The 12896-nt window shown below is 29.8% G+C and overlaps 1 protein-coding gene across 1 annotated transcript in view; it reads right to left on the minus strand.

Annotated features, from left to right (window-relative positions):
- Mi-2 (chromodomain-helicase-DNA-binding protein Mi-2 homolog) overlaps positions 1 to 12896 on the minus strand; it is a gene marked incomplete in the record, with an annotated part of 40620 nt that overhangs the window by 7817 nt on the left and 19907 nt on the right. Inside the window, 10 exon segments of the mRNA XM_067051468.1 lie at positions 36 to 218; positions 2326 to 2512; positions 7575 to 7666; positions 9660 to 9751; positions 9840 to 9881; positions 10823 to 10925; positions 11019 to 11165; positions 11542 to 11694; positions 11771 to 11959; positions 12763 to 12886. Of these exon segments, the coding sequence (XP_066907569.1) occupies positions 36 to 218; positions 2326 to 2512; positions 7575 to 7666; positions 9660 to 9751; positions 9840 to 9881; positions 10823 to 10925; positions 11019 to 11165; positions 11542 to 11694; positions 11771 to 11959; positions 12763 to 12886 (1312 nt within the window).

The following is a 12896-nucleotide window of genomic DNA, read 5'->3' on the forward strand; positions in this document are numbered from 1 at the left end:
AAAAAAATAAAATAAAAAAATAATCAATTATTTACTTGAGATTTATCCAGAAGTGTAGGAGCTGGACTTGGAGCAGCCGATGTCGCTGGTGTTCCGGAACTGCTTGCACCTTCACCTATGCTACTGGCGCTGGTTTTAGGCAATCCAGCTTCCACGAGTGGTTTCTTTAACATTTCAGGCATCGAGTAGTAGCCATTAATTTGTTCGAACTCTTGAACCTAACAAATCAAAACCATCTCATAAGAAAAATCAGATAAACTGCAATTGCAATAAAAGCAACTTATATTTTACATTTTTGATAAATAAAATAAATATTAATAGAGAATAATTATTTTCAAATAAATGAATTTTATAATTAAAAATCAAAGGTATAGATTATATTATATTTAACTTTGTCCAAAAGAGCTCACTTAAATAATAAGTACTCTAATTTTAAATTAAAAAATAAATTTACAGACATAAAAGAAAATTTTTATTTAATTTTCCCTTTTCAAGAGTGATCAGAATTAAGTAACTAACTATTATTTGCTATCATATTACAATACCAAATGAAATTGACAACTGATTAAAGTAGTATGTTTTAGGTTTTAACCCTAAAAAAGAGAATTAACAGAAGGAATTCCCTTAGATACCTGATCGGTGATATCCCTTCGATGGACTTTAATTTTATTTTTTTTTTAAAACATAGTTATGTTTGATATTAAATATCTCTTGCCTGCAGATTCCAAACTGGAATGGAACTTCACTGTAGAAACACAAAACTCTTTGTGATTGTTGGGTAAACATTTTTACTGTATGGTTTACTTGTCACCCGTAAATAGATGAATACTAGCTGTAATGCGTTGCTATCAGCAACAAATGGGCAGAACTTCTGATCATATTTTATTACAATTGCTAATTGGCAAGTCATATAGTAACATTGTAATAAACATCCATTTTTTTTTTAAACACACAATTTTTTACAGGATCCTTAGAACATTTTTTTCAAGATGTTTCTTATAAAATCAGTTTTATTATTAAAAAAAAAAAAAAAATGCTATTCAATAACTTCATGGATCGATTCAATAATACCAATAAAACTGCCATCTCAAGAAAAAGAATCTTGTTCAAGATTAATACCTGTATTTGGTACATAATGAACACAGAAAGTATGTTTTTTTTATGAATAATATAATTCATAATCACAGAGGGTTTTCCTATTATCTTCATAAATGGCCAAGATACAGTCATAGGAAACATCTTATCAGCTATTATAACATTCATAATTAAATGAAAACATATACCATAATGACTATTCTGAGGATCATCATCAGGTGACCTACAACTTTGGTGCCCAATCGAAAAAAAAAATTTGGCTTGGCCGTTTTGTAGAAAGGCCGTGAATAGCGGAAAGACTGATTTTTTAAAATCGATTTTTGGATTCATATATTTACTTTTGTCGATTACAAAGGTTCATTATTGAAAATAACATACCAAAATATATTAAAATGACATGAAATAATTCTCTTAACTAAAATAACAATCAGAGGAAATGTATTTTAACTTCTGAAAAAAATACAAAACGTTTGCCCTTTTTATTTCAGTAACGGCCCATCTCCATATGACGGATATCTATCATGTAAGTAATGTCACAACAGGACAAAGTATGACAATGCCAGATAAGTGACGCTATAATAAAAAATTAAGATTAAATACAACAAACAATAACTTTCACAACATACAAATAACAAACAGGAAACATAAAGTGTATAATTTAATTTATGGTTAATGCTATAAGATTATAAGGTCCAACAATTCAGTCAAGATGTCGACATGTGTCAATTACTTGTCGCCCATGGGAAGATAGTTCTACCAACTACCAAGCAAATTTTGATAGTACGACAGTACTGCCACAACAGCAAGGAAAATGTTATAGTTTCCACAATTGTAGTGACTGTGACAGCTATCACTGTCACCATGGAATCCAGACTTAAAAAGCTCGGGAAATAGGTAGCGGCAAACATAATATACAAATGTGAATAGTAATAAAACATTTTCGGCAACTAAAATAAAAATAATCAAACAACAACTAAGATCAATTTTTTTTTAAAACCCAAATTATAAAGTCAGATTTAACTATAACTCCTAGATCCATTTCTTTCAATAAACATTTTCTAAAGCTGACCAAGCATAATCTGTAACATGAGCCTACTTACACAGGACTATCTACCTAATTACGTATGCATGCACACAAGCTCTTTATTATAGAGAATTCTCTTAAGTAATTATCGTGTAATGTATCATATAATTAGCTTATTTACCAATTATACATAATAAATATCATACCTTTTTCCTAATGAGCGACATTACACCTATCCTCGTGAGAACGTGTTGCCTACTGAGTCCTTCCCTAGGTACGCCATCAGCGAATGTCTCAGCATTGTCTGCACCAGGCTCGCACAAATGCCTCATGAAGAGAGATACATACGCCTTGAAATGCTTTTCTGATTTACCCCTCAGATCTCGAACGAGCCTGGAACACCTCAAGTCCTTACTGTGATAAAGCTTAGCCCCAGGGATATCAATTCACCAAAAACTCTCTAATCTCTGTCCTGTTGGGTCTATCAGTGGAATGCCGATTCAATGTCGGTAAATGTAATTATTTTTTCGGTTGAAAAAACCCACAAAATATCTGAATTTTTTTATATAAAACTTAAACTTGAAATCTCGAGATTGGTGTATTTTAAATTCAGTCATAGTAACTCAAGATGTGTAACAATAAAAAACAATTAGATAATTAAAAAAATAAATAAATAAAAAAAGAAACTTTTGAATTTGAACTCCAGGTTTTCACTTTGATATTTTATATATAACTCATAATATTTATACTGAGATTAGTGTTTATTATTATTTCAATTATTAAAAAAGCATACTCAACTATCATCGATTGACTTTGTATAACCAATTAACTATTAACCAAGGAAAATGGACTGGGTGCTGTCATAAAGGAAATCAAATAGTTACCAAACTATTTTTATTAATAAATAGTTATGTACTATTTTCAGTTTCTTTTGAGACTATCTCCTTATATTCTAGAAATACCTAGCAAGTACTAAGTACAAAAGGAGTATGTGGGCTCAATATAAATCCAAAAGAAATTAAAGTAATCCAAAGCTACGTTTACAGAACTGTTCAATTTTAAACATTGTCAATTGATTTTTAAAAATAACTGAAGACTGCAGTGAAAAATCAGATAATTCTCCTATGAGTTCAAATTAATCCTTATTTGTTTCAAAACTTCAAATTCTTAACTATCTAAGATGGCAATATCCCTTACTGTATTTTCAAATATTTATTTTATTTATTGCCAATGTTTCAATGTTCAACCATTTATTTTTTATATATTGTCAAGAAAACTGAACTAACCCCTTTGTTTCTATCCCCACCTATAACATCAGCCCTGAAGAAGACTTACATTCTGGGTAGAAACATCTTAATAAGTAAAATAAATAGTCGAAAACAATTTTTTTTTCCCTGACCGCAGCCATTACAATTACTATGTTTTCATTCTATTCCAATTAGAATATATAAAATGCCACTTGATAGTTTATTGATATTATGAGTATAATGACAATTGTTTACAGCTTTTTAAAATAGAAAATGGCAAAAAACATGTAAAATAATTTATGTAAAGTGGCACTTCCAGTGAGTGGATTTAGGTGAAAAAGTTGCTATAACATCCCAGGCATATACCTACCTTCAGACTTAATTTTAGTTTTGAACTAATTTTCATTTTGAGCTAAATTAGATTGACAATTCATTAAAAATTTTCTGTTTTATTCAAAACATTCACTGAACCATAAACTGTGCACAAACCTACTTTACTTTTTATAAGTTTAAATTTATCTTATTGATGTATCAAATATAACTTTGAACTTCAAGGGTAATTTTTACCTTTCATAGCAATAAAAAACGGTTTCCATAGTTCTACAACTATGCTAAATTATATTAAAAAAATTTAATGAAATCATTTTCAGAGATAAATTCAAAGTATCATCAGCACTTAAAAAGTAATAATGTTTAATGAAAAATAATAACTGTAGCATCAACTAAATCTAAATTAATTTAAAAAATATTAGTTTAAAACTATCAATACTGCTCAAAAATTCATGCATAGATGACAAATAAGTGAAGAAACAAATATGGAAAGGAATGTAAGCATGCATCAACTTCTAAGAAAGTAAGATATAACACAATCTAAAAACTAATCTAAGTTGACAGAAAAGTAAATATAAAACTTACCAATTGTGAATATATATATAATACATAAACTAAAGCAAATAAGTAAACATATAAATATTAAAATTTGCAATACACTTATTAAAAACAACATTGAATCAAGCACACTATAAACAACGAATAATCTAAAAATTAAGGATCATTTATCACTCTGGAGGTAGTTATAAAGAATTAAAAAATAATTAGGAAAATTTTACGGTTTATCTTTTTTGATACAATGAAAGAATAATAGGTACAATTAATATACTTTTAATTCAAATTTCGAAATCATTTTGAATAATTCATGAATTAGGTAACAGTGGCTACCTATAAATTTTTGAAGTATAAACATGATGCTCACTACAAAGGTGGGAATGAACAGAATAAGAAATTTTAGTTAACAGTATTGACAAAAAAGCATCTGAAGTAAAAGAATAAAAACATCTCGACATGGAGTTATAAAAAAATGCAGGTAAAGTGAAATAACAGATATTGTATTGATTGGTATAACTTGTATTTTAGGTAGGCTCACCTATTCAACCTTCAAAGCCTGCTGAGATCAAGAAATACTTATAATAAAAACTTTTGTTGAAACGTTTTGTCAAAAATTATAATGCACTAATGATTTGTAACTTAGTATCATTATTATTTATTTCTCACCCTGTTAAGCAATACGGGTGTTTGCAGCAGTGGATACAACTCATTGCTGCATATCTCGCTCTTCGTCAACTTATCCTCAACAGCCTCTCACCAGTTGCGGATGCCCAAAATGTTTCGGGCGTCCGTGGCCAAGCATCCTCCTATTTCACTAGTAGTCTGCCTTTTCCTTTATTCCTATACAGTCTCCCATTCCAAATTGTTGGGGGATCTCATCAGACAAAACGAGCTAGTATTCGTATGATGTGGTCAGCAGTTTGCCTAGCTTTATATGCCTCATCACATCTGTCTACCCATAGAGCCCATAAAACTTTGTATTGTTTCTTTTTATGAAATTGCTATTGACCTTCACAGATTCAAATATGCAGTGAAGGATTTTATTTTCAAAAATAAGATGAGCCTTTTTCTCTGAACTTGTGAGTCCAGGGCCAGAGTATTAGTTCATAGTACAAGTGTAGATACTAGTGTGGTAATAATACTAATACTTATTTTATTCATGATAGGGATACTACAAGAATTAAAAAATACTTAAGTACAAGTTACTACTGTACAAGTCTGTGTAATTGAATTAAGATAAATCTACAAGACTAATAGTATTAGTTTGTACTTTATTATGAAACAGGGCCCTGGACTATGAGCCATAGATGAGGATGGGCCTGAAGAGTATCCTTTTCCAATGAAACTTCATAGTGGGATAATGACGAGCTTTCCAGATGTCTGTTAAGATATAACACCAATTGGCATTGATGAGTAATGATTTCTATAGAGTTAATACTTCTGGAGGTTATCATTGAACCTAGATACTGGTCAACATGATGGAAGGTAAATGAATCCATCAATAAATTCTGTCCTGCATTATCTACTTGCAAATACTTGTTTTCTTAATAACCTTTATTAGCAAACTTCTGTCTTATGTTAAAGACACTTCTGAGTCACTTGAAGGATCTTTCAAACAATTTTAAATCATCTACAAATCAAGAGTACTTAAACAGACTTATTGAATATAGTGTCGGATGTCTGAATTTCAAGTAACCTTCCTATGAATAAGTAAAATTAAAAGGTAGGTGAACTCATTACTCTGCCAGACATCTCTTACAGAAACTAATCCTGGTGAAATGTTTGTAACTTAACAGCACACCTCGCCTCATCCATAATATTTCCATTTCGCAGAAGGCTGCATACAACTAAGGCATTTTAATACCATCATATGCACTGCATTGATAAATATATAGTGGGTTGTCACGATACATGTAGCATGTCTATGTAGAAACTCAACTTTTCAACATAGATAGTGACTCTGATTGGCATATAAAGCATACCATCCTTTATTACAAATTATTTGAGCGTAATGTACAGACAAACTGTCTTTCATAGAAGTTACTGAAAAGAAAAATAATAAATAAAGTGAAATAAGATCCTACAAAAATGAAAGAATGATCTATATTTTACCAAACTAAAGACATCTTCGAAACTACCACCACATTTTTATTAATGTCTTATATTTATTTATTCATTTTAAAATCAATGAAAGAATACTAAGAAAACATTAATTCTGCAGTTATTTAATCTTAAACTGATAGATAAAATAAATGAAAGATAGAAAATCAACCCACACTGAAAAACAGGACAAGAAGCAGAACATGACAATTTCCAAATTTAATTAGAAATTTTTTTTTCTAAATTGAATGTTAATAATCGTTTAAATATAAAAATCTATTGTGCTTGGAGGAAAAACAAAAGACAGAGAAAGCTCACACATTACAAAACAAATAAAGCTTGTAACTTAAATATTAATTTTAATAAATGAATTAATGACTTCAACCATTAATATTGTTAATTACGAAGATTTCTACAAATTCAAAACATTTACAAGGTTATTCCATTTAATTTTTTTTTTTTTTTTTTGTGTGTGTTTTTGACAGAAATATTATTGTTAATGTTGAAATAAAAAGATATACTAACTGATTTTATAATATAGAAATTTAAAATTTAATTTAAAACAATTAAATTTCAAGTTACAAATATTAAAATTTATTCTATTCCACCAACAGACAGAGATTAGATGACAAGAAATTATTTTATGCATAGGCTAATCACATGTAACAAACATGCTATTACAAAACTGAGTGACATTTATTAACATTAATTTGAATTTTACGAAATAAAAATAAGAACATAAACATAAACAGAGATCAAGAAATATACGTTACCTCCTGAAGAATAAAGCATAAAACAAGCAAGTGTAAATAAATTACAAAGAATTTTTTTTTTTTTAAATTTGAAAATATGATATTCTCTTATCTATGCATAAATAGCATGGGGTTAAATCATGATCATATCAGTAAAAATAAGAATAAAAATTTAATTAGAGATTTGAAATTCAACGTTATTGAAGACATGATTTATGAATCCCTAAGCAGGAATTTGGTTTTATTAGCACTTGAATTTCAAATCTTTTTTTTTGACAAAAAAAAAGCTTACCATTAAATTAACTATGGTATTTATTGCATTAAATTTAAACAAAAAAATAAATTTTATTTGTAAATGTTTTATTTTATATAATCAGAAAGTTAACGATCAATCAATGAAAGCTTTCATACCAAAGTCAATTTAATATAAGCTTAATGAATTGTTAAGACAGATATGGTAAAATGGCTTACCACTGGGAGTTGAAGGCATCTTGAGGCGGCATTCCATAGCGCATGATAGCATTAAGGAAAGCTTTACGCTGCCTCGCATTGAATCCCAAAACCTGAAGAAATATTTGAGAAAATTACCAGTTAATTAGTAAATCCACTTCTGCATTAAATTATATTATATGAGGTATATAGCTTCAAAACCAGCTCCACCCACATTTTTCTGAAATGCTTTTTTTTTTTTTTCTACAATCTGTAAGTTCTTGAAATACTACATCATACTGCTCAAATGGTAAGGAATGGAACCAGCTCCTTCCCTGTGAAAATTGCATTTGTAGAGATGCTCTATTTAAAACATGGAAGGTTTCACAGATGTGGCACAGGTTTTATTGTTTTCGATTTCCTTTTTAAATTTTTCCTTCTACAATAGATAAGGTGGTATTAAAGTTCGGGGCAAGGTGAACTATCTTAAGATGTTGGTGCATTTCAAGTGTCCACAAAGAAAAATTTCACACATCACTAGATGTGAGGAAAACCTCTCCATTGAAATTGTAAGATGTCGACAATCTTTTAAAGAAACATTTTAGACCCAATTGGAAAACCATGGATTCCTTCGAGTATTAAAAAAGTGTGGTTGCTAGAAGTCACAGCGAACTTGATAAGGATGAGAATGAAAATGGGTTTATAAGAGTTCCTGTACAATAATTATTCCTTCATTTTTTGGTGTGATGAATTGTTTAAATTAATTTTATCTTGAATTCAAAATAAAGTTTTTTCTCCAATTAAAACTGTCTTGAACTGACCTTGTTTTCCCTAATTTTATCATATGTTCACCTTTTCTCTTGAAATTTCACCAAGAAAAAATTGGTGTCTTTTTTTTTTATTAATTAAAACTATATTTCTGATTTTTCCCAATATTGTAATTCAGGGTACTGCCTTGAAAATGGTAGTTAATCACACAGTTTGGTTTAAAACCAGCTCCAACCAAAATTTTTAAATTTAAATTCCCAGAAACCTAAAATTTCTGAAGTAGTGAAACTACTGTAAAATAATCATGAACATTAGTTCTTTCAATACAAATAACAAAAATTTCTCAAAACCGATCGGTATGTCAATGCGAACTTTTTGAGAAAATTTTGCAAATTTGCATGGAGCTGGTTTTGAAGCTGGGGAATTCTCAATAACTTTTTAGGAAAGTTTACTAAATTTGGATGGAGACTACTGGGTCTCTCAATTTCTCACGGGGTATAGGGGATTTCGAGTCAAGCTTCATAGCCATGGGATGGATATCGACCCCCTATGCCCTAATTGTGGTGTTCCTGACCACGCCATCATAGACTGTGTACCGCCTATGATACATTACGGGCCAGATTGCTGAGGGAAACCAGACTCTGCGCCCTCACAGAGAACGACTTCCCTCAGCTAGTAAGTGAAGAAAACTACCTGTATAACAAAGAATTTATATACGGGTGAAAAACAATTATTGGACCAAGCCACTTCAATATTCGTCTAAGAAGAAGACCAGCCCCTGGAATGCCTGCGGACAGAAGACATGCAGAAGACTGAACCTTAAGACTGAAAACTATTGAAACCTATAAGAAAACTGCACATAAATCATTACAATTGTAAATTGATTCATTAGCAGTAGTTTGATAATGGATATGTAACATCGAACTGCTGCTGCACACCTGTATTGCTTGTAAGGCAAGGAAGGTGGAAATAAAGAAATAATAAATAAAAATTTGAATGGAGGTGGTTTTGAAGCTATATGTTACACAGTAACTTTTATTTAATAATTTTAGGAGCTAAATTCAGTTATTAAATTTCTGTAGGAACAAAAGTAAGATAAATATATATATATATATAGTTGACCATAAAACTTAAACATAAGAAGATGGTCAGGGTTGTGGTAAAAAAAAGAACAAATAGTTTATAAGCTATTGGTTTATAATTTATAATAGTTATTTAGTTATAAATAAATAATTATAATTAATAAATAGTTATAAACTATTTGTTCTTTTTTTTTACCACAATCCTGACCATCTTCTTATATAAAAGTATAATAACTTATTTTAAATATAATAAACATAAAAATTATACCAAACTTACCTCAATATTTCCACCGACTCTTGCAAGAAGCGGAGGTAGAGGCCTGTCTTTGTCCTCTCTCCTTTCTGGCCTACGCTTCTTTCTTGTTCCATCTATGGATAATGTATAGTCAATAAATTTTCTCAACTACTTTATTTTACAGATCAAGTTTTATTTTCACGAGAGACAAATAGAACTTACCATCATTCTTCTCATCAAAGTCATCATCTTCTTTGTCATCATCTGGAAACAGAAATAAGAACAAATTTTGACTAAAATTAGAAAAGCAATATAAATTGAATTAATATAGAGTAATGCAGTTTTATTTATATTATAAAACCATAGTTGTTGTTAATCCTTTCCTAACTAACCAGGACTTTCTAAGTAAAAATTGATTTAATACCTCCTATTATAGCACAGGAATCAACTGGCTCAAGCATTTATTTCTGTTAATTAATTTTAGATTACTTTGATGGACATTCAGGTGTATCAAAGGAAAATTTGAATTGATAATACCAAGCCCGAAAAAAACAAAAAAACAAAACAGGAAAAAAGACAAGAATTATAAGATCATCAAGAATTACGAGATAAAATTGAAGAATACAATTTTCTTGAGGGAGGGACTAAGCTGATATAAAAGACCATTTAATTGTACAATGAAATACTGAGTTTAATTAAAATCGTTATAGCTTTTTTCGGGAAAGTAAAAAAAAAAAAAATGTGAAAAATTGATTCTATAAAGTGGCACTTCCAGTTAGTTGATTTTATCGAAAAAATTGCTGTTACAACCTTAAATATGCAATTTTAGTTTCATACGACTTTCCATTTTTGAGCTAAGCAGCTCACACACCATTTTGCTAGACTTGATAATTTGGACCCAAGGGATCTCAAAACGTGTATTTTTGTTGAAAACTCGAATTAAAAATTTATCACAATTTCAATACTTTCCCTTACTATTTATTCCATATATAGGAAAGTAGAAGTAAAAAGTTTTTGATTAATGTTTTGGTATTTACCACACTTTAGCAGACAAATACTAGCTGGGATAGAATGAGTACTAGAAAGATGTAATAGAAATCATTAAGACCAAATTGCAAGTCTATGCAGGAGACTTTTAAAATAATATAATAATTAATTAACTTAAGTTAAATTATTGATAATGAATATAACAAACAATGGCTCACCAGAGGGTGCTGAGAAGTCAGAATTATAGTCAGAGAGGTTATCTTGCCAAGTGGAGTCGGCGTTCTCCCTTGAGTCCATCACTCCACCGTCGATGTAATTCACCTTGTATAACAGTAGTACGAAAATAGGATAATAATTCTGAGAGTTCATTTCACTGCTGTATCGAATAAATGCCAAACTTTTAAAACTACCAACCTGTTTTCGAATCCTTTTTCCTTTACCAAGAGTTCGAGAAATATCCTCCTGCTGTTGTTCATAATGGTGCCTCAACAATTTGACCCAATATGCTGGGTCAGTGTTTTCAGCTTCTTGCTTAATTACCTCTGTTCCAACTTCCTCATCCTAGGGAATAATTGAAATATCTTAAAACATTCCAAGAAAGGATTTAGGATTTTAGATTGAAACTGATTTTGGGTTACAATGCATTTAAATTGAATATACAGGACTTTCTGAAGAAATACTGATAATCGAATTTAGAGTCAGGTCATGATACTTAATATTATTTAATAATTTTTTTTTCTAAAAACCATTGCGAAAAATTTATTCATTTACTATAAATTTAATGTTATAAAACTATACAATACAGATAAGTTAGAAAATCATATTTAAAAATTCAAAGATACTATATTAATAGATGTATTAGCCAATAATAAAATAAAACTGAAAAAAAAAAAATATATTGCCGTAACATAAACAGGATAAATATAGGTTAACTAACTTCATCTTCTTCTTTAGTAACATAACTTGCTACTTTGAAAGACGAGAGGTATTCATTAGACCAATTTTCTTTCTGTTCGATACCCATTTTTGACCTATCAAGTAATTCTTCGACAGCCTTATCGTCATAATGAATGGCTTCATCTTCCTTACCCTAAACAGGAATAATTCTAATAAAAACAAATAAATTATAAAATTAATTAACATATAAAAAAGATAAATTATGTTACCTGCTCTTCTTTGAAAAGTTCCTCTGTTCCAAACCTCAAAATGTCATCAAGTTCTTGCTTAGTGAAATTGGCTTGTTTGCCACCCATACCTGGTCGGACAACAAGATGTGTCAGCATCATTTTCCTCTTTGCCACTTGCGTTACTCTTTCTTCAACGGATGCACGTGTTACAAAACGATAAATCATTACCTTGAAAACAAATAGTTACATATAGATTATTGCTGAAGATTATTTAAAACGAACTTACTGATTACAGAATAGAAAAAATTAACAATTATGAAATGATGAAGTGTAGATTGTGGATAAGCCAGCTCTGTCCTAGCCAAATATGTCATATAAAAGCTAGATCTTTTCTATTTAAGATATTTTACAGACTGAGGTGAGTTAACTCAATAAAGAGAGAATAGGCATGTATCTAACTCAGAAATTTAGAAACTCAGGGTAAAATTTTTAAAACTGAGGACACAGTAGGAATGATTATCCATTGTAGTTGGGATCAAGACATCATTGGTTAAGGTGGGGAATCAGTTAATCTACAGTGCATCAAATAAAAATCAATTCAAATCATATATATTAGGTAAAAATCAAAATGGAATACAAAACCTACTTATATAGGTGCTATGTATAATAATATGAGATAAAGTTAAATTTATTAAACCAATAAAAATAATAATAAAAAACAACCTTACACAAACATAACAACTTAGATGGTAAATTTGATTTGAATATACTACATTACTCAATTACACAAGGCTTAATATGGTTTTTATACTGAAAACTGTAACTTTGAAGACCAGAATGTAAATAAAGTGCTTTGATTTATTGAGTGTTCAGGTTAAACAAACAAATAAAAATATGTACTCATCAGTTCACTGTTATAAATTTCATAATTGTATCATGTAGATGGTTAGTTACCCTGAGGCGATGGTTCATAGTCACATCAATATAAAGTAATAAACAACACAAGATTTGGAGGTATACTATTTCAGTACCTTGTTAGCTTGTCCTATCCTATGCGCTCTTGAAAAGGCCTGAATATCGTTATGAGGATTCCAATCCGAGTCGTAAATAATAACAGTGTCTGCAGTGGCAAGATTGATACCAAGACCTCCGGCACTAAAAAAAA

This window comes from Halyomorpha halys, unplaced genomic scaffold (genome assembly GCF_000696795.3).
Source record: "Halyomorpha halys isolate HHAL.00 unplaced genomic scaffold, Hhal_1.1 Scaffold404.1, whole genome shotgun sequence".
Lineage (NCBI taxonomy): Eukaryota > Metazoa > Arthropoda > Insecta > Hemiptera > Pentatomidae > Halyomorpha > Halyomorpha halys.